Raw genomic sequence first — 21,514 nt, forward strand, 5'->3', positions numbered from 1 at the left:
GTGTCATAGGCTCAGTTCAGTTCATTAGGAATTTTTATCATTTCAAAACACCACAAGACTATGATACAATTAAAAGATAGGAAGGTGTCCAAACGACTTAGAGTAGTAGTAGGAGGCATGCACAGTTGCACACTGATTGAAGAGTAAAAGACAATACACAAAGGACAAGCAACAATATGTTATGAAAATATGGTAACTAATCATTATTATTGTTATGATTACGAGTTGGGCATGTTTGGCAGGCACACATTATCTATGATCTCGCAATTCTACCCACCGTTTTTCAAGAGTACTGATAGTTACTCCTATCAGACCGTTCAAAATAGTCTGATGTAGCATATTGCCCAAAGAGAGGAAGGCCACGGCCCATTTTGTGTTTGCGTACGATTGCAAGCAACTGCATGGTGCAACGCCCCGTGACCCACAGCGATATCCGCAAGTCTCGTCAGTTTTCGAAGGGGCCTCCTTCTCGGTTACGCCATTGCTCACAAGTAACGCACTACTTGATTCTTCGTTTACTGGATTTGCCGGAACATTCGAGGCTCCATCTGTCGCCATTACACTGTTACATTATTATTCAGATGTTCTAAATATGTATAGATCTGAAATACATGAAATTGCAGATTCATTCATACGCTATATGCCTTCAATTTTTTTATTGCACTGTCGACAACTGTAGCCCTACATTATGTAAAAATGTCTCGAGAGCTTCTTGGCGGTACAGAACTTCAATACTCAATTGACATGTATATATATATTGAATTGAAACTGAATATTTTCTGCCGACACTCATCAGGGTAATTGTCAGCAACTAGTTGATGTACAATGTTCTTTTTAATTCTCTACTAGTTGCTGACGATTACCCCTGACGAGGTTCAGCCGAAAATATTCGGGTTCACTTCAATATAAATATACTTTTCAATCAAGTGAAAATGCATGCAAAATTGCTGTCTAGTTGTCTTGTATTGCTATATCATACAAGTTATTAAATAGTTATTGCGAATTGTGACCAAACAGTAATAGGTCATTTTTCATTATGATCAGAAATGCAATATGTTGTCCGTTAATCCTGATAGCCACCGCAATCGACATCCCAATACGTCGTTCCAGCGTGGCTTCTAAATCTTCTTTCTATGTTCTGGAGACTGTCTAATTGGCGATATTCTGACGCAAATCGTTACAATTATAACCATCCAATGCACCATGTTTAATACTGAACAAAATGAATAATCGATCCAAGCTAATCATACTAGTCATACGCAGTTCCCAACCTTGACAAACCAACATGAATTCATTTCCTATGTGCACATACATGAAATCATAATGTCGAGATGCAATATCTAAAGGACGTAGGCTCTATCAGAAGAGGAATAAAAATGTGGTGGGTAATGTCTACCTTTGAATCAGACAGAGGATACAGCTCAAAACTTCAATTACACATGGAAGGTGTACTTCAAGATAATCCATCACAGGTATCTCAAATCTCAATTACAGGTATTGCATTGCATAGCCTGTGGTAGAAAACGTTCTATCTGAATCAAGACCGAATGGAAACACCATTTCACAGATGGCTTTCGACTTCCTTAATCAAAACAGGTTAAGCTAACAAGACAGTCCGACTTTTTCCTTGACCAGTCACTTATTTATAGGATTAAACTGTGACATTACATAATTACGGGAGCGAATTGAGAGTGTGTACATTTGTTAGCATATTTGTTGCCCCAGTGTTAAGCAAATAGGCCTGACATGGTAAACAATGTGTAATCAGCACCACTCTGCCTGGTAGCTAAGGCAGGTGACCTGAGTGAATTGTGAACTGAACAACTCCATCCTACGAAAATTTGGGCCATGATGTCAACAATTATAGTGAATAGAATTCAACACTTCAAACAAAATCTGTTGATAAAGACGGGTGTCACTATAGCCTTGACGAATTCATGACGTGTTGCTACGAAATCATTACGCCTGAGAACAATTGTAACGGAACTAGAATCATGTCATGTTGGTATGCAATTGAAAAATGATCGAGATCATGAGCGAAATAATGTATGAAAATAGTAGGTAAATCTGATCGCACCATGAAAAATAGTTTCTAAATCTGCGACGCATGATAAAATGGTAATGGGAAGAAAATAGTTGTGCAAAATTATGATTTCGATAAAGCAAAAATTGATTAGCCATAAGATACTATGAGTGAAGAGCCAATGAAAAATAATCGATAAATCTGATCGCACCATGTAAAATAGTTTCTAAATCTACATCGCCTGAGAAAATTGTAATGGGAAGAAAGTAGATGTGCAAAATTATGATTTGATGAAAGCAACAATGGATTAGCCATAATCTACAAAAGTACTGTAGCAGTAAAACAGGGTATTGATTCTGTAACCAAATTCTGTAACATGAAATAAGTAGGTGGAAAATACGATTCAATAATTGTGATGTTGGCACCATTGTAAAACACAAATGTGACAAACAAGACTAAATCAAGATGACGGAGGTCAGTATATTATACTGCTACTTATAGGACAATACCAATTCGTCAAGTCTCCAAATGCCTACGAGATTGGCAGGGCTGACACTGACACTGACAGCTGACACTGGCTTTGTACATTTTAGAGTTGATTTTGAGGTAATTTTCACACAAAACTTTGATATGAAAACAAAAAACCAAAATGGAAAAAATTGGATACAGCTAGCGTCGAGGTAAATGCTAATGCATAGACAGCAGGCGACAAACAGCGATATTTGACTGTAACATCAACAGAAATGAATAAAATTTTCAATATCAAATGCAGTACCATGATTTAACGGCACGTAGTCAATAATATCTTCAGAGTAGTATAATTGCTAGTAAGCTCTACCAATGACACTGGTCAACAAAATGAGAAAAAAAGTTTTCGCAAAACATCTAAGAGTGTTTTCTGAGGTTTTTATGGTCACTGATTACGAATAGGCCCATGACATGGGTTTGGGCAGATTGACTCCAGTTTAGAAGATACCTATACCTCTAAATAAGCCCAAATTACTGTCTTCAACCATAAACATTTCACCTATTTGAAAGTAAATTGTGACTTATTTTACCTTTACACTGCACAAAACTAGATAATTGACTGTGAAGAACCCTCGAGTGACCCTCAATTATCCAATCAATCTGAATTCAATGATTTGGTGCGAGATCTTCGTTAGTCCGAAGAGCATTCTGTCGAGCCCGTAAACTATACTTTTGCACAATGGAAATATTTTGCAGTGTCTAAATTTCAGATGTACCATAATGGCCAATGAGGATCACATCCCCCCTGTGAGGTGGCGAGATAGCGCAGTGGTATAATCCGCGGCTGCAACACCAATGGGTGCGGGTTCGAGTCCGACCGAGGTCGACTTCCGAATTCCGATACCTAAGTGTTGGAGGTTTACCTAGGCTCCTCCTCGCCACTTCATCTGCGTCAGCGGTGTCTTACAAAAGCCTAGAGGCGGGCCGTGCTACAAATCGGCAGTTATGGAAAAATAAGAAGAATATCGGCCTGGTGTAAATGACCATAGTAGTCGACAAACACCATGAATACCCCAAAAACAAACAAATCCCCCCTGTGAGCTAATTATATCATTCAGTCTGGTTACAGGAAGGATTGCTTGGATTCAACCAAAATTCTAATTCAAATTCAGCATTAGTCCCACAAAAATGACTGCGCTGGTTTGATTAGACATAGTAAAGTGTTCAAAAGCATTCGCTACGCTTAGATTTCTGAACATATCTTCAAGACCGGTCCTGTCTTCCAAGCTTGTCAGGCTTCTGTCTGCGATTTATCTCCGGCTGATAACTCAGTCACCTCCATTCTCTCGGCTTCGCGAGCATCACCTCCAACAGGTTTATACGTGACAAGGGCCAGCGCATAACATATCACACACAAAACCTATAAAAACACAACCTATAAACCAAGAGTACATCGCTGTTCAAATATCTTAAAGCTGTAGAGCAGTGGTCGGGAACCTATGGCTCGCGAGCCATATATGGCTCTTTTGGGTATAAGATATGGCTCTTTGACATATTTTTAATTTTGTACTTGATTTTATCGATATTGCAGCAACTTGTTAAATTTTCATAACGACCAGAATAATTATTAGTCTCGTGGCAGAGCTCAAGAGAGTGGCGTATACAGGGTTACGGGCTTGGACCCCTTTATAAAATACTCAAATTTAAGGTACTGCCGCGTCAGCGACAAATATCGCTCGCAAATTCAATGTACAAGTGCATGACATCGCGCGCCGCGAAATCTTGGATTGCTCCCTTTACGTTGATTGACCGAAGAGAATTGCAATCTAGCTTTCTAATTACACACTGTCTTCCTGATCCACGACAAGAAATGAACTGCCTTGGAAATTACATTCACAATCACAAATAAATGTGGGGCAATTTTGAAATTTCCAGTTGACGATAATAGAGGTTTATACCTGGCATCTTGACTATGTCAATACTCAGCGTAAAATTTCGCGTCCATGGATACCAAATTCAAGTCCCATTCGACCAAGATTGTCGAGTTAATAACTAGGATACGATTGCTTATGACAATCTTAACATTAGCCTTCCTCGATTTTATGTTTATGTGTTACAATCAACGCTTAACTATACATGTTCTTGATTATTAAGTCGCTTTCTGGTGGTGCCGTTAAAACGTAGGCGTGTAGTGCAACGTTCATGTTACCGCCGAATACTACGACAATTGAGAGTTCGATCAATATTTACATTTCCGGAATCAGTTCTACAGTTATAGTCTATTAATATCGGGTACTATAAATTCGAGGCTTTGTGATGATTTGCGCTGTCACAGGATGATTAGTAGCCTGTGAGATTTTACACAGAAAATATGGCGCCCAACACGAATCACATGTTGTGAGTTCGAAAAAATACTGTCATGACGTCACAAATTTCATTTGTGACGTCACAATCGATTGACAGGTATGGCTCTTTGCGAGTCAAAATGGAAAATATAGGGTCAAAATGGCTCTTCAGACGAAAAAGGTTCCCGACCACTGCTGTAGAGTGATATATGACCTTCATAAAATTTGATGAATATATAGCCTATGTTTACAAAACAGTTTTGTATAACAGTTTTATATAATGGGAGAAATGAGAAAGAAAAAATCTGTCCATATTAGACTAATACAGACAATAGATCATGCAGAAACCAATAATACAACTCACTGAGCAGAAATGATAAATGAAGACAAAAGGAATGCTCACATACACACAATCACGTCCATTGATGTATTTATCCAATGCATGGAATAAATAAAATGGGGTACGAATATATATGAAGAATGGAAAGAGCAGGCTTGTAATCAAGTCACAAGGTTCCGAGTCAATTTTACTTTTATAGTTTTGACTCGGGTCAAGTCGAGTCATTTTCAATTCGCCACCGAGTCAAGTCTGAGTCCAAGTCAGTGAGCAGAGGGCCAAGTCCGAGTCATGGTATTATGACTCGAGTCGAGTCCAAGTCATTGTATTGACTGCTCAGTTTCCAGTTAAAGTCTTGTTAAAACCACTTTTTATAACTCTGTTTGGTGATATCGAATGGTTTGCAACTAATTTCCTCACTATAAGCAGTTTCTGGTCGCATTTCTAGTACCAGTACCAATAGACGAAATCCCAACAGTGTGGTTACTTTACTATTCTTCGAAATTACAATGAAATGTTGATCTTGGCCGTCTGAGTCTCGAGTCATATGACTTGGTTCGAGTCATGCGCAATGACTCGAGTCCAAGTCGAGTCAATACACAGATTGACTCGAGTCGAGTCGAGTCATTTTCGTATTTTGAGAAAATGACTCGAGTCAAGTCGAGTCATCAGAAAATCGTGACTCGAGTCGGACTCGAGTCGAGTCATGACTCGAGTCATTACAACCCTGCGTAAAACATCATAAATTTTGTGATGCTCACAAGGAAAACTGATTGGTGATGGTCATGGAGAACACCATTGACTTTAACCTGTTCAAGGGTACACTGATTGGTATGGCCATGGGGAACACTTGTCAATGCGGATAAGACAGCACACTAGACCCCCTAATTATAGATAGCCTTACTATTCTATATTTTATACATACTACAACTGGAACCATCTCATAGAATCCAACACTTACTGTCTGCGCCACAAGCAAAATGGTATTGTACCGCGCCACGTCCCACCGGTTGTACACCTCACACGAGCCGTCTACTCCGCATTCCGTGCTCCAGGCGACGCACCCCTGATCTAACACAAATCCGACCAACACACGACCAGGAATCACCCCACAAGTCAAGACGATGATCTCCTGTACGTAAAAACAGAATGTTGCGGTAGGCATAAATGAATGGTGCTTGCACAGTACCATTATATCATTTGAATATTATATTCATATTGAAATCAACCTGAATATTTTCGGCCAGCATTTGCCAGGGGTAATCGTCAGCAACTACCAAAGAATTCAAAAAACTGTGCATATCAACAAATATGATGTCATTATGACATCATTCTACTCATGTTCTCTGAAAAAGTACAAGTCTATTGACCATTACACTGATGAATGTTGCATTCCTAGACTATATGCTAAATAAAGGTGGAACTCTGAGTAATTTCACTAAGAGCAAGACTAATGCTCTGTATTCAAAATTATTATTTTTCAAATATTTTCACATATCGGTCTTCAAAAGCACATGCTCGTCATTGACTAAATTGCAAACAGCCTAAGAGCTGTTAGACAAAGAATCAGCATTTCAAAGGACGGATTTCGAGTTTAAATGGCAAGGGCTCCACGTTCCAAGCCCAACGACAGGTGTTTTCTAGTTTTTCCACAATTAAAGGGGCACTGCGCTCTAAAAATGATGTGGCCTCAAATTGAAGGGCAAAACGAACAAAAAATTTTGGCCGCAGCCATTTCCTTCAGAACACCACCGTAATGGAGCTGCAATTTATTGAAATTTCCACAGGACCTTCACGCTCCAGCTGCCGCGGCTGCTTAACCCATTACATGGCAAGATGTCTTCACCGGCGAACTTGCTCGACGCGATTAGGCAGTCACGCAGAGAACGAATTTTAGATAGTTGTCAGCCGATGTTATGAAGGAAATATGTCTAAGTTTCGTTATCAGCGTGACTGCCTTATCGCGTCCAGCAAGCGCGAAGATGAAGACATCGTGCCATGTAACGGGTCAAGCAACCGCGGCAGCTGGAGCGTGAAGGTCCTGTGGAAATTTCAATAAATTGCAGCTCCATTACAGTGGCGTTCTGAAGAAAATGGCTGCGGCCAAAAAATTTTGTTCGTTTTGCCTTCAATTTGAGACCACATCATTTTTAGAGCGCAATGCCCCTTTAAATTATTTTCGAAATGTCGAACTGGAACTAGAACCACTCACTATTAAAAATTCGCAACAATAACTGGAGTACTAAAGTGTCCATCAACTAACTAAACTGGTAATTTGCACAAGTCTTAGTCCGGAACATTCAGTCAACCTGCAAAAGAACAAACTCTTCGTCTTACCTTGAACGATATCGCCAAGTCCCGTTTACTGAAAGGAACGCATCTCAAGATAACCTGCGCCGAGGGCGGAAAGGTCAGTATGGAGGTGAAGAAACACGTGAATATCACAAAGGCAAACGGGATGATCATGTCGCACGAATTCCGGTCACAAGATTCCGACGACACGACAACGTCGTGGCCCGCACGAGACGCACTACTCATCCCGACACAGGAGCAGTCCGTATATGCCTGTGAAGGAATACACAGAGTTTGTGATAGATGGAAATTGTAACCCTGACTAGGTCTGAGCACTGATTCGAGTACTCAAATCTGAATCGAGTATTAATTTCAACGATTAGAGTCGGGAAGTGGGAGACGTTTTTTGCGAATACTAAAATTATACGCTCCTCGTCACTAAGAATCGATTTATCAACAAGAATTATAGTTTCGATGCTATTTTCCACTTTGGAAGGCTGTAACCCGCCATTGTTAGCATCGCGGCACACAATAAATGCAGTGATAAGTTACGTGCGGCAGTGAAAATGACGTATCTGGGAAGTCGTGATCAACCCAAAACAACTGTCACAAGGAGAAATGATAAAATACCAATTACTCCTAATATAGGGTAGGAATGGCTTCAAATTCATTGTGGCCGCATAACATGTACATTAAAGCTCTTCAAAAATGACTTTTTTCTCAAATCGTACTGGCTGCTTGATAAAACTGTTAGGTTACCTAATTTAAGCCTACACACCAAATTTGGTTCAATTCCAACCAGTGGCAGCGGTGTTATTGCCGTCGAAAAATTTGGATTATGAATAAAATGGTATTTACGGTGACCAATTCTTTAATTGTTTATTATAGTGGTACGCACCGTAAATACTATTTTATTCAAATCCAAATTTTTCGACGGCAATAACTCTGCCGCCACTGGTTGAAATTGAACCAAATTTGGTGAACATCGTTTCTATAGACAACCCAACACTTTCATGGGGTGAACAGATAATTTTCAAATTTTTTGTTATTTATTTTTTTATAATAAATGGAAACTTTCTTCTCCTGTAGCAATGCGGCTACTGGTTGGAATTGAACCAAATTTGGTGTGCAGGCTTAAATTAGGTAACCTAACAATCTTATCAAGTAGCCAGTACGATTTGAGAAAAAAAGGCATTTTTGAAGAGCCCTACTTCTACCCAAATAGCTTCCGAGACCCTCACAAAACTTTCACATCGACTGTGACAAGATAGCAATCATGTACCGTCTCATTCAGTTTAGTGACGCATCCAGCGTAGCAAGGAGAGAAGTAAGCCACACCATCCGCACAAACAGGCTGGTAACGATCCGTCGTGCACCCACAATCGCGATTGCACGATGACACCACCGACAGGGCATCACTACTGTTAGGATACGGCAAGGTTCCGCCAGCAAAATCTACAATAGACAATCTGGGTCAAACGGAAATTGACGGCTTCGCAAAATCTCTTTTTCAATGATTGTCATGGTTGTAACACCTTTAGTCATGACTCGACTTGAGTTGCAATTTTCGTTGACTCAAATTTACTCGAGATCTATTCTTAGAAAGGGAAAATGACTCAACTCAAGTCAATTTGTGGATTGACTCGACACATTCTATGACTTATTCCAGTCTTGAATATCAGGACCGATAATCGAAAAATATACCCAGAAACTGTCTTTTATCAGTTTGAATAAACGTGTTTAGATTGAGAAAAAATGTAAGAGTCATTACAATCCTGGAGACACCATTATATTTATGTTTCAGTTATGCCGATAACAACATCTGCGATAAAAGAGAAGCACACCTATATCGTCACAGTGCACAAGGAATCCCACGCTGCAGACAGCCGACGCAATCCCGGCGACAATCATAAACTTCAGCATCCCCACCACTTGTAGATCGAATTTTTTCACCAACACACCGCTCGTAAGTTGAGCACCAAAACTGGCCACAAAAGCAGAGACACCTGAAATTTGAATAACATCATGAACGTCTAAATAGCGAGGTGCTGGATAAGAGTTGAAAATGCAGTTCATTTACACGCCTGAATCAAAAGGATTGAATGGTTATCTGGATTTTTATTCATGTAGGACACGGTGGTGAATTGAAAATGAATCGACTTGACTCAAGTCAAAACTGTAAAAGTGAGATTCACTTGTGACTCGGAACTAGAGGTCGACCGATTATCGAAATGGCCGATTATCGAGGCCGATATTTAGAGCTTTCCCGATTATCGATATCGGCCTATGAAGGCCGATATTTTATATTTTAAAAAAAATTCAAAAGTATTGGAAATTCAATGCTCCGTCTTCTCAATCTCAAGAAATCGACGAAGTAAAGGGTGATATATGACAGATTTATCCTTGCAGGACGAATTTAACTGGGTGAGCATGCAGAGAAACTATGCTTCCTGCATTACAATCTACCTTTTCTGTACTAATCTGCAATTCTGTATCATGTTTTGTTTCTTGGGTTATCCCAATTTTCAACGAATGTGCACAATTCAGCAATAATTCTTTTCAATATCAGCTTTCTTGTTTGTTTTACAGCTTTCTGTGGCATGATTAAGTGCCATCTTGCCTAATATATAATATTTTTGGTGAAATTGTTCACTGCTCCTTCTATAATAATATCGGCCTATGATATTGGTTATCGGCCTGTGAGTGTGCCGATATATCGGTATCGGTATCGGCCTGTAAAAATCAATATCGGTCGACCTCTACTCGGAACCGTGTGACTTGGCTACAGCCCTGTCCGTAGGCTACGGCGGTCAACAGCGGGAAATAGCATCGAAAATAACATTCTCCCTGATAAATAAACCCTTATAGTAGCCAAGGAACTTATAATTTCAGTGCTCGGAAAAATGTCATCTCTCCCTGCTTGACTCACCAGAATCATCACTCGATTCAGATTGGAGTACTCAAAAAATTGTGACCACTGGGTCCTATAAATAAATCGAGTGGTTTGGATAACTCCAGCTATTACACTGAAGTGGTAAGACTCAACCTGGCCGAATTAGCATCTCCACACATATTTCATTCATTGCCAATGACTATTCATTATAAATTTATAAATTTACAAATTTATTATAAATAAATCAATATATATTCACTAGAATCATCATTCATTAGTCAATCACCACAAAATCTTGCAACATTCCAACAGGATCAATGGATTAGAAACAAATTGTAACTAACACCCTGCACGTTCTAAAGCACCACCCAACTGCACTCGATTGGCATGCGTTTCATGCTAAGCCCATGCTCAAAGGCGAAATACACCGACCAACCATAAAGCAACGAGGAATGGAACGGCGTCATCCCAAAAATGGTTTCCAGGTATTTCGCTCCGAACGTGCTGAAGCCGTAAATCAAAGCGCTGTTTGTCGTGATCGCCACGGTCATTATCATGTAGGGTTTGTTTTTTAACAGCATCATTACATCGGAAAAAACCATCCACAGACCGCTATAAACAGGAAAATCTCTAGTCATCCATAATTATGTGGCTAGATCAGTGGCTCCCAACCTTTTCGGATGTCTGAGCCGCATTTCAAACTTCAGAGTACGTAAGGAGCCCCATAAAAACACTCAAGTAGGCTACTTAAAACGAAAATTTAAAGGTAGCTAGTATACCTCTGGATCCCACCATCCAGCTAATTCAAAAGCATGCACACAGACCACTATAGATTATATATCGGTTATTTCAGCATTGATAGACCCAGATTGGCGAGTGCTATAAATTGAAATAAACTGAAAATGCATACCATTACTAGAACATACTATGATGTCGTTATGTGCATGATAGCTCTTCATACATTCCTGCACTTAATGCACAAGTTTGCGGGGGATTATACGCTGAGTAATATTGGACTTATTGCAATTGCAACTGTCGTCTATTGTATTTCTGTGGCATATTTAGAGGTCAATCGGAGCCGCAAGAAGGCTACCTTGGAGCCACATGCGGCTCTCAGAGCCACGGTCGGGAATCACTGGGCTAGATTCATGGCACAGTCTTCCATAGTTCACAATCCGATAAAATCTTCTACCATCTAAGGCAGTGTTTCCCAACCAGTGGGTCAAGAATCTATTTCAGGTGTGTTTTACACAATACCAATTCCAGTAACCCATCTCATTCAATTCACTTACTGTTTTCCATCATTCTCCTCAGTGCTTCTATAATGACTTTTCTGCGTGTCGGCGTTTCGATTGCGTCGATGTTTTTCAGTCCCGGGAAGATATCTCGGCAGCATGAGCACCGGAATACCAACAAGCACAGCGACTATCCCGCATACGACGTACCCCAACCACCACGCACCGACCCACGCGTAACTGCTAGTGTCAATCGTGAGGTCATCAGGGCTGAAAAAGTATATTTCAATCACGGCAAATCAGGGTTGTAATGACTCGACTCGAGATTTTTTGGTGACTCGACTTGAAGTTTCTTGCTAGCAGCAAGAGAGCACAACTGCACAAGAGAGTTATCAATTCAGGGTGCAGAGATAGTATTTTACTATCATAAAGTTAACTTATCTGGAATCTGGCAGAATACTAATTGTCTGATTAAGAACTGTTAAGCAACCATTTAACTGTATTAAAAGTTTCACCAGACTACAGTATAATCGTACATCGAATTCATATTCAACTTTATGCTGGCAGTCTCACGGATAAAATAAAAGCATTATCTCTGCCCTGAGAATATTCAAAGGAAATATTTAAAGTAGACTTGAAACACTAGATAATTCTAGCCGTCTAATTAATTAGAGCAACATGTCTGCAATCTAATTCTAATCTAATTAGTGAAATCTTCCTTTGCTCTAATTCTGATCTACTTTGAGAAATGCGGGAATGATGTAAGAATGAGCCAGTTGCTAACGATGGTGATTACCCCAGACGAGTGTCAGCCGAAAATATTCGGGTTCATTTCAATATGAATATACTATCCAATCGTATCTTGAATTTCTGTACCTCCAAGAAGCTCTTTAAACTCTAGTAATCTACTTTCTGATTTTCCTGTAAATCCTACAGGAAAACTGCATAGTGCTAAACGAGCCAAGCTGGCTGCACAGACATTTGCCATTCTCTTGCTCATAAGAACGAACCATGATTTCATATTAACGGAACTCAATTCAATGTCAGAGTTTTCGTGAATTCGATAATTCTAAACTAATTTGGAAAAAAACTGTGTACCGGTAGGGCGGTAGCTATAATTCTAATTTTAATCAAATTTGGAAATAACTGTCTATAAAATTCCAATTCTGCTATAATTTGGAAAAAAATTTGTAGCTGTAATTCTAATTCTAATTTGTAAAAGCAGAAACTTTTCTAGCCGTCCTAGCCTGATTTAAAGCAAACCTCAAGTAGAGCGGTGCTAAAACTTTTTGTATGAGAAACGATACATCGTCACGATCAATGGATAATGGAAGTTTAAATCCAGCTCGATGACTCAGCCAATATTGCAGCTCAATTATAATTTACAATCAGTAAACATTTCTGGAATTGTTTTACCATTAAAATTCTTCTAGGTCAAACTAAAAAAACATCATGTTTACCTCGGTTTACTCAACATATTAAACGATGACTAGTATCTGTAAAGAGAAAAGGATTATCTACTAAACCGGGAGTGTACAACTGTCCATTGATTAAACATTGTCCGACAATGCGACGAGACTAAGCAGTAAGCACATACAATATTATTGACTTGACACACTTACTCGACTGAAGGATATGTGTAGACTTCTAGCGTCAGTCCTCCCAACAAAAACCCAACTGCTATGCCGCATCCTCCAACAGCAAAGAAAATACCTGCGACAATACATTACATTTTGCCATCTTATACCACTGCTGATCTGCTGTGCATTAACGTGATGAGTGCAATGCGTTGATATCATTTACAAAGCAAAGTCGGACTTTGCTAGTAGGTCACAAGTCATTGTACTTCCATAGTGTTTCCTGATGATCAATTTTCCCCGGGGTTGTAGCTTGTAGACATCGACTTGATATTCATATATGTGGGATTGGCCTTACTAAAGCGAAATTTATCACTCAATTACAAGATGCACAGCAAGATGGGCACTGAGCAAAGAGTAGGCCTATACAATTTGTAGAATCAAACGAAAAGTATTTCTAAAAGGAATGGTTGATAATATTATAAAATACATTGCCCGTTCAGGGCAGAACTCATGCTTACATAAAGAAGTGTGTCATACTGTAATATACCACATACATGAATATTTTTTACAGGCCTCCAACAAAGTCATGCGGTAACTCCAAACACCTACAGCAGTTTATGCACTATCTGACAAATAACGTCACAGTGTGTATTGAGATTCATTGCCCGTGTATCAGTTGGGTAACCGCCAGTTTTGACAAATGTACCATAACTTACTATTGTATAACGCAGAGTTCTTTAGCGGAACATTCTCATCTAGGTAAGTCAAGGCTTGAATAATCAGTGGACAGGATCCCGCACCAACGAAGATAAAACAAGCTATGAACCAATATCTGCAATTGAAATTTACAATTGAAAATACAGCACAATTATGGATGTAAGACTAGTCTAGTCTATGATTCATTGTGGACTTGTCTTGGGTGCCATGTCGGATTGCATTTCAACACGAATCGACCAACTCAGGACTGAGTTTCATATTGTAGGATGAAACGATCAAAACTACCGCTACAATATGTCTGGAAGACTCTTAACTGATGACTTTATTTTTAATTAAGTCTCACATCAGTACCACAAGAATAGACTGTTTTCAATCATGCTACCTCAGATTATAAGCTTGGAATAACATCTGGCAAAATACATGCGCTGGGGTCCGATTGGAATTGCACAGGTCATGACTTCACTGCTAAATAATGGTGGGTCTAATATCTTTGATTGCTTACGCATATAACAATGATCTTTTATCATTTTTAGTCCCACATATTTAGGCAACCCATTTTATTTGTATTCAATCATGACGAGGTCAGTGTCAAGACAAACACCAATGGCCACCAAGCATTTTTCAGCGGCCTGGCTTCAACAATACTCCGCCGAGATCTAATCCGATTACAGCATGAAAACAATCTAGTTCGAAGAAACTTACAAATAATTCCTTATCGAAGACACATCGCAGTCAGGTTCCGTCACATTGCCGCAGTAATTGAGTATTTCTTCATTAATATACGTATATTCGGGCGCCGTGAAATGAGGCATGGCAAACAGTATAGAGGCCATCCCCATCACCACAACGCCCCATCCGATAACTTGAGGTTTGTCGAGGCGCGACGAGGCAAATAAAATCACAGCGCACATGTACAGTACTTGGCCCACGTCTGACATACTTGCAATCAGACCTGACTCAGTGCTACGAAGCTCGAATCTGCATATGAGATGACAAGGTTCAATTAACCGGTGTACAAGTATTTATTATATCATTTACACCAGTATAAATAATCACAAGATTGCAATACCGCGAAATGACAGTATGGAGTCGAAAAGTGATTGGTTAATCTCGGGTTTGTAATCAAGTCACAAAGGAGTGAAGGACCAAGTCACAAATAAATTTAACTTTTGTAGTGTTGGCAGGTTCAACACACTTCCGTGAAACTCTTACGTGACATCTAAGACTTCGCATTCATAATATACTCATATTCTCACAACACTACATGGGGGGGGGCGAAAATTTTGTGTCGAGATTGATAAGGGGGCAAGGAGTCGAAAAAGGTTGGGAACCACTGATTTTGAATGCCTCGAGTCATATGACTTGGTCAAATCATGCCCAATGACTCAGGTACAAGTCGAGTTAATACACAAATTGACTCAAGTTGAGTTGGACAATTGCATCTAGAGTCATTAGAAGCCTGGCTAATGCCTATCCATCACACAACTCGGCCTACAGAATGCAGCAACAACCTATTGTGAAGTTCTTGATCCAGCATCATTGTTTATCTACCCCATGCTACACCTGATGGGCAAGTAGCTTACATGACAAAGAAGCTGTGGATACTAGATGCATAAGTTGGTTTTTGGTCTGACCCAACAAGACAAAAGCCTGACTGAACCAGAAACAGACTTCCGACAGTTGGACCACTCAACGTGGTGATTAATTAGCATTACAACTTCCACTCATTTCACTACAATTACTCACCTTTTCTCCAGGGTACTGATGGTAACCGCGATTAATCCATTCAGAACAACCTGGCTAACCACCCTAGCCACAGTAAGCATGGCCAAAGCCCATTTTGCGGTAGCGAAAGATTGCAGAACCACACAAGGCACTGTACAACATTTTCCACATCTCAAATGGCATAAATCTTCGTTGGATCTAGGCTTCCTGACGACTTCTGTGTCTTCAAAACATGGCAAGGTGCCTCTAGTTTCTTCAGCTTCTTTCGCACAGACACTATGTGCCATAATATTAGCAATAACAGCACTAAGAAAGCTTAATCATCTATGTCAAAATAAAAAGAAAACAGTTAAAAATAATGGCACATTTGTATGACTAATCAGGCACCGGTACCAAACTGTCAGACGTGTGCACAAATATACGCAAGTTCCAAAAAAACATCTTAGAGACAGTTGAGATGATTGAGAACGCAATGAATAAGACCATTGTATATCTACATGCACTAAACTCCTCAGATGATAACAAAACTTAGTCAGCGACTTCATAATTCATGCTACTTATACAGTTGTGTCAAGAGATACCTTAATGCTTCGTATCCATTTTTCTTTATCCAGATTCGATTTGCCCCAGGCAGCAAAATTAGACCGTCGCAGTATTTGCACAACTTCAAATTGCTCTAAATTGGGTAGCAAATTGTTGTCGGTCAAAACTTCCGCAAAATACATCACGGTTGTAACCAAATCACAAGTCAATTTTACTTTTCAAGAGTCATTCTCAACTCAACACAGAGTCAATTCCGAGACCAAGTCATAGTATCAATGTTCATTATCAAGTTGAACTCCGGTTCAACACATTTTTTTGAAACTCTTCGGTGATATCGGAGGCCTCACAATCATAATATGCATATTATTCACACTTGGCATGTCTAATCAAACAGATAAAACACAAGTTTCTTGGTTGATTTTTTGGGTATCGGACCTGAAACACGAGACTTGAAGCTAGTCCTGTAGATCGTCTCAAGTCATAACTTGGTATAGCCGAGTCAATGCACAAAGTGATTCAAGTCGAGTTGAGTCATTTTCCATCTCTAAGAAAATGATTCGAGTCAACGATAAATTGTGACTAGACTCATGACTTGACTCGAGTAATTACAAAACCCTGTCGTACACCAAAGTTGGTATCCACTTTACTTAGCATCTTTTGCTTCTTCTTTTTTCTGCAAACCCGACGCCTTATTCCTTTTCAATTTCTTCCAAGCCGGCTCCAGCGTTTCTGGTTCCTCTTCCGGCTCCTGCTCGAATATCGCTTCAGGCTGAGTGTCCACGTACGCGTGTGAAACGTACCTAGGCTCTTTAGCGGCTACCTCAGCGTGCCGCAAAATCGCCTCTCTCGGATTCGAATCGTCCGCCGTATTTTTAGCGATGCTTTTCATGATAAACGAAGATAATGTGCTGCCGTGTGCGGTGATACGGCCACCTGCACCAGGACCTGACAACGGCGGCTGCGGTCTTTTTGATTTAACATGGTCTTTTCTGTCTTTCTCCAACTGTTTTCTAGTGCTACGTTCTCTCTGGTCGCGGTACAGAGGTAACGAGTACGGCGTGATGATCTTATGTCTAATGAAAACTTCTGCGTGGTTTGTCTTTTGGCGTTTCTTAACAACGCAAAGTTTGGCACCGCGGAAACTTCTTTGCGGATCATACAAGACTTTTACATTTCCATCACCAGTTCCTACTAAAATTTGATTCAGTTTTGGGTGCCAGATGCACCGTATCACACTCGCGTCTGATACTTCCATTTCGTTTACAATTTCAAGCTCATTTGTATCCATGAATATTAATTTTCCTTTACCTTTCCCTTTACGTACCGATATTCCGGTCACTACTATTTTGTTATTAGGACTGAAAACACAGTCCGTCATCGGGAAAAAGTTGTCTAGATTCTGCGCGACAGCGACGGGCCGCTTAAATTGACGTATATCCCAAATTTTGACTGTATCATCGCCTCCGCGGGTGGACAAAAGCTGAGAATCGTACGCGAATGTAATGCACGTCGTGTCCGTGCCTGTTGTGTGGCAATTACGTAACGAGTGTGTCGTGTGCACCTTCATTTTTTCATCCCACATTTGAATCGAGCCGTCGTTACAGGCAACAGCTAGTAAGTTACCCTCGCGGTTGTAAGTACAACACGTCGGTGTGGTACGGCGTCCTGATTTATCCTTGCATTTTCGAATCGTTTTTGAAGTCTTTCCTTCCGAACTAAGGTCCCAAGTTCTAACTGTACCATCGTTTGAGCAAGTCATAAATTCAGAACGGACTTTAGGATGCCAAGTTCCACAATTTAAAGCAGCCGTGTGACCTGCAGTTTTGAACATATCGTTTAAATATTGATCGCCTTTGATGCATTCCAAAACCTCAAAACCGTCTCTGTTAAACACTTTCGCTTGTGAATTACCAGATATTATCAACACGTTTTCGCCGGTAGCGCTGTAATTTATGTGACGTATTTGGTGGCATTCGCACGGTTGGAAATGTCGGAACGATCTAAAACTGTTGTCCATGCCTGCGAAGTCCCATAGGTTAACGTCGAAGTCGTAGCTGCCACTGAAAAGGCGGGCTCCGGACGGGTCTAAAGCGACCGCAGATACAGGCTTTACACCGTGATTTAATGTGATTTCATGGCTAGCAGGTATTATTGTCACGTTTTCACTGTCAGTATCATCCTTTTCAACCACTTCATCTGATTCTTTATTGAGTTCTTGGCTTTTTTCTATGTCCAAGTCGGTTGGTATCGGAGGCCCAATCATTTCATCTTCCGACTCTACTTCCGTTCCAGTCTGGGCAATAGCATTTGCGGACGTTTCTGCTTCTTCTCTGTCTTCTAACGTTTTCTTGCTACGACTTTGTGCGTTTCGTCTGGTCTCTTCAAATATGGAGGCTAGATCGAAGACTTTGGCTTTCTTTCCAAACCCGCCGAAACCCATCACGTCTTCTAGATTTTTATCGTTAGACATCTCACCCTGTTATAGCCAGGACTCTTTATAACGGACAATCCCTCCTAAATCGGCTACAATATCTGCAAAACAATATAGACAGAATGGATTATGATGATATTCAGTGATTATGACATTTTTGAAAGCTCTTCATGAGTACCACACTGTTCGCTGAGAGAGAGATATGATATACTCTCCTCGCTTACTCTAAGGAAAGGAAAGGACGTAGTTTATTTTTGTCCTTGATGTTTTTTGCGGCATATACACTGGCTCATGATACACATGCACACGATTTGTGCATATGCCGGGTTGGAATCCCGGTACGTTAAGCGCAATATATTTGGTGTGCCGAGACGCTTTTCTGCGTCACACCTGTGTGTAATCAGTAGAATCTTTGGTGTGCACGAGACACCGATTCCATATTGGTGCATATGCATACCATGAGCGCATGATGTGCTTGTGCATATGCCGCTCGACAAGCAAGTGCAGATATAGCCTTTACGGCTTTTCAAGTCATGCACCACCCCTCCATGATATCCCAGTAATGCATGAGCGCCAAGCAGGTAAGTCATGGATACCACTGTTACTAATCAGGTCTTTGGTCTGAGCTGACCAAGCCGGGGATCGAACACACGACCACAACCACGACCACCTCTTTACATCGCCTAGGCCCAGGTCGATGTCTGATTTCAAAGACTACTTCAAATCGTTTCGAGGCCTTACTATCTTTTCATTATATCGGATGCAGTCTTGCGGTGTTTTGAAATGATGAAATTCTTAATTAACTGATACTGATACGCAAAACACCTCTTACATTAATTTGTGTCTTCTTATAAATAATATACAAGATATCGTAAAATCTCCACGCCAATCCGGTATTACATCACATTTCGCAAGCATTCCAGCTTTGACGGAGTTTACAGACAATCGCCAATGTAGCTATGTTGCTCATTTTGCTGTATTATTGCAATTTGCAACCAGCGAACGTGTGAGCAGCCAACTCTAAACAGCGGACCGAGCGGAACTGCCGATCGGGCGGACAATCACAAAATCTACCACGAAAACGGCGGACATCGGAACAGGCCAATACTTTTACTTTTTCCATCGATATTGCTCTTGGACTTCAACAATTATTCAACTTTTACCAATTTTGTCAAGTAATGCATTTCTACAACTTCTTTTTGCGATAACGCGGTAGCGGTGACGATAAGCGCCGATATCGCCCAGGCGGCGCTTGTTCGATTCCGCGTCGGAGGTTATTCTGGGCTCCTCTTACCCCGCGTCGCTGTTCTTACGGCGACGAAAAAGCCCAGAAAAAAAACGATGGAAGAGGTGGAGAGAGCAAGAATGAGCCGCGGAGACTAACACCGTAAAGGAACACTGACATCCGGCACTAGGACGAGGTGGATGAGAGAGAGAGAGAGAGAGTCTTTATCCGAAGTGGATGCTAGTCGTTCGGCATCCTCCTATCTGTGCATTGCATCGCATTGTGTCTCATCGCATTGTTCATTGTGTGTGTCTTGTTCAGATGAAAATATAATCTGACGATTATCGATTATTGATTATTGAATCGTTTACTTTTTTGACCCTGTCGTATTGTAATATATATGTTTTTCAAGTGTCTCTAATGTGTAATCATTTTACTCGAGAATACACAGATAACCGTCCTGTCCAAAGCTACTTCGTCTGGATAGGCTACGCTCAGGTGAATATTGAATCCCTTTTCATACCTGATTTACGAAATCTTTCCGGAACACGTGGTGCCGAAACACGCGATGTCTTTCTGATACTCTTTAAATCATTTTCCTATCGAAGTTACAATATGGCTTCATCTGTTGGGGGGGGGCTGCCAGTAAAACTGCACTGAAGCCGCTACAAAAACTACAACATCAGGTCCTCCGTATCATAGCCAGGGCTCCTATAAGGACCAGGATGTGTGTTCAACAAATCACTGCTAAGAAATTCTGTGTCCTAAACATAAAAGATATGCGGAAACTAGAAATTGCAAAGTTTATATATCTTTATATCATGGTTCCACCGCAGCCACTGCCACGAAAACTTCAATCACTTCTTTACCTGGGCATCAAAGGTGCGTGTACGACACACGCGCGTCCACGTCGTCCGACTATCATATGGTGGACAAAAAAGATCATCGCTCTATCAAATATGCCGGACCTGAAGTGTGGAACAGTATCTCGCCGGCTATTCGACAGCATCCGACAGCATATCCGCATTCAAGTCGAAATGCAAGCAATTTCTGCTGAATAAATACTAGTCAGCTCTCATCATTTAGCCTACCTGACCACGACTTGACATATAGATCTCTTTCCGTCACATGTCAACCTGATTTTATCGCTTGTCATTTTATATTATCATCTTTTACTTTCATAGGCCTACATCGTGCATGCCTCCTCTTTACATTGCCTCGGCCCAGGTCTGTGTCTGATCTCAAACCACACCTAGTCGTTTCGGCATCTTCCTATATCCTTCACTGTATTGCAGTCTTGTGATGTTTTGAAGTGATGAAATTTTATGAATAAACTCGAACTTGAACTTCACAGACCAGAAATTTCCGTAATATTTTCGGCGACATTGCGTGTTCCGTTCATACTGATATTGAGTTTGAGCGAACTTTTGGTCATACCAGACGCTGTTTCGGTAGACCTTTCAAAGAACCTTCAACACCAAGCCTCAATGCATTGCCGTAGGTGTAATTAGAAAATTATCAACGACCAGAGGTGGTCAAATACGGACGTTTGAGTCGGTCATTTGAGAGTCCAGTGGAAGTGATGACCTTTTTCCTGCAAAAATTGCAAAATCGGCTGTTTTCAGTCTTGATCGACAAACTTTTCTGATTTGGTAAAAGTGTCCTCCTCTCCCGATTCCAAAATATGGTAAACTATACTA

The 21,514-nt window shown here is 40.5% G+C and overlaps 2 protein-coding genes and 1 long non-coding RNA gene across 4 annotated transcripts in view; 1 reads left to right on the forward strand and 2 right to left on the reverse strand.

The window, feature by feature from the left end:
- Window positions 1–3,514, forward strand: part of LOC145438386 (uncharacterized) — a 226,414-nt gene extending 222,900 nt beyond the window's left edge. The window contains exon 2 of the long non-coding RNA XR_013914923.1: window positions 3,304–3,514. This is a non-coding gene — a long non-coding RNA (uncharacterized LOC145438386). The remainder of the gene's footprint in view (window positions 1–3,303) is intronic.
- On the reverse strand, window positions 423–15,915 carry LOC145438349 (solute carrier organic anion transporter family member 4A1-like). 2 transcript variants are annotated; one of them, XM_080315745.1, is made up of 11 exons: window positions 15,637–15,915; window positions 14,593–14,868; window positions 13,890–14,005; window positions 13,216–13,306; window positions 11,651–11,863; window positions 10,795–10,970; window positions 9,310–9,471; window positions 8,748–8,920; window positions 7,511–7,738; window positions 6,135–6,305; window positions 423–602 (listed from the first exon to the last, which is right to left on the reverse strand). In XM_080315745.1, exons 1-11 carry the CDS (start codon window positions 15,900–15,902, stop codon window positions 558–560), a joined length of 1,917 nt encoding a protein of 638 aa, XP_080171871.1. In that variant the 5' UTR covers window positions 15,903–15,915; the 3' UTR covers window positions 423–557. The 2 variants fall into 2 exon arrangements, with proteins under 2 accessions (XP_080171871.1, XP_080171870.1); XM_080315744.1 differs by lacking the exon at window positions 423–602 and adding an exon at window positions 3,594–3,911.
- Window positions 15,916–15,938: 23 nt separating this feature from the next.
- Window positions 15,939–19,223, reverse strand: LOC145438355 (WD repeat-containing protein 70-like). Its single transcript, XM_080315752.1, has one exon. The coding sequence runs from the start codon at window positions 18,626–18,628 to the stop codon at window positions 16,802–16,804; it is 1,827 nt and encodes a 608-aa protein (XP_080171878.1). The 5' UTR covers window positions 18,629–19,223; the 3' UTR covers window positions 15,939–16,801.
- Window positions 19,224–21,514: the final 2,291 nt, after the last annotated feature.

The sequence above is a fragment of the Botryllus schlosseri genome, chromosome 4, assembly GCF_051294905.1.
Source record: "Botryllus schlosseri isolate E-star chromosome 4, Bs_hap1, whole genome shotgun sequence".
NCBI lineage: Eukaryota > Metazoa > Chordata > Ascidiacea > Stolidobranchia > Styelidae > Botryllus > Botryllus schlosseri.

Excerpts from the sequence above, each read along its gene's own strand:
- LOC145438349 (XM_080315744.1), bottom strand. The coding sequence starts at position 15,902 with ATGGCACATAGTGTCTGTGCGAAAGAAGCTGAAGAAACTAGAGGCACC. Across the intron at positions 14,006-14,592 it reads TCTTCGATAAGGAATTATTT|ATATTGGTTCATAGCTTGTT; the intron begins GTAAGTTTCTTC and ends TTTCAATTGCAG. Across the intron at positions 8,921-9,309 it reads TGTGCACTGTGACGATATAG|ATTTTGCTGGCGGAACCTTG; the intron begins GTGTGCTTCTCT and ends TGTCTATTGTAG.
- LOC145438355 (XM_080315752.1), bottom strand. The coding sequence starts at position 18,628 with ATGTCTAACGATAAAAATCTAGAAGACGTGATGGGTTTCGGCGGGTTT.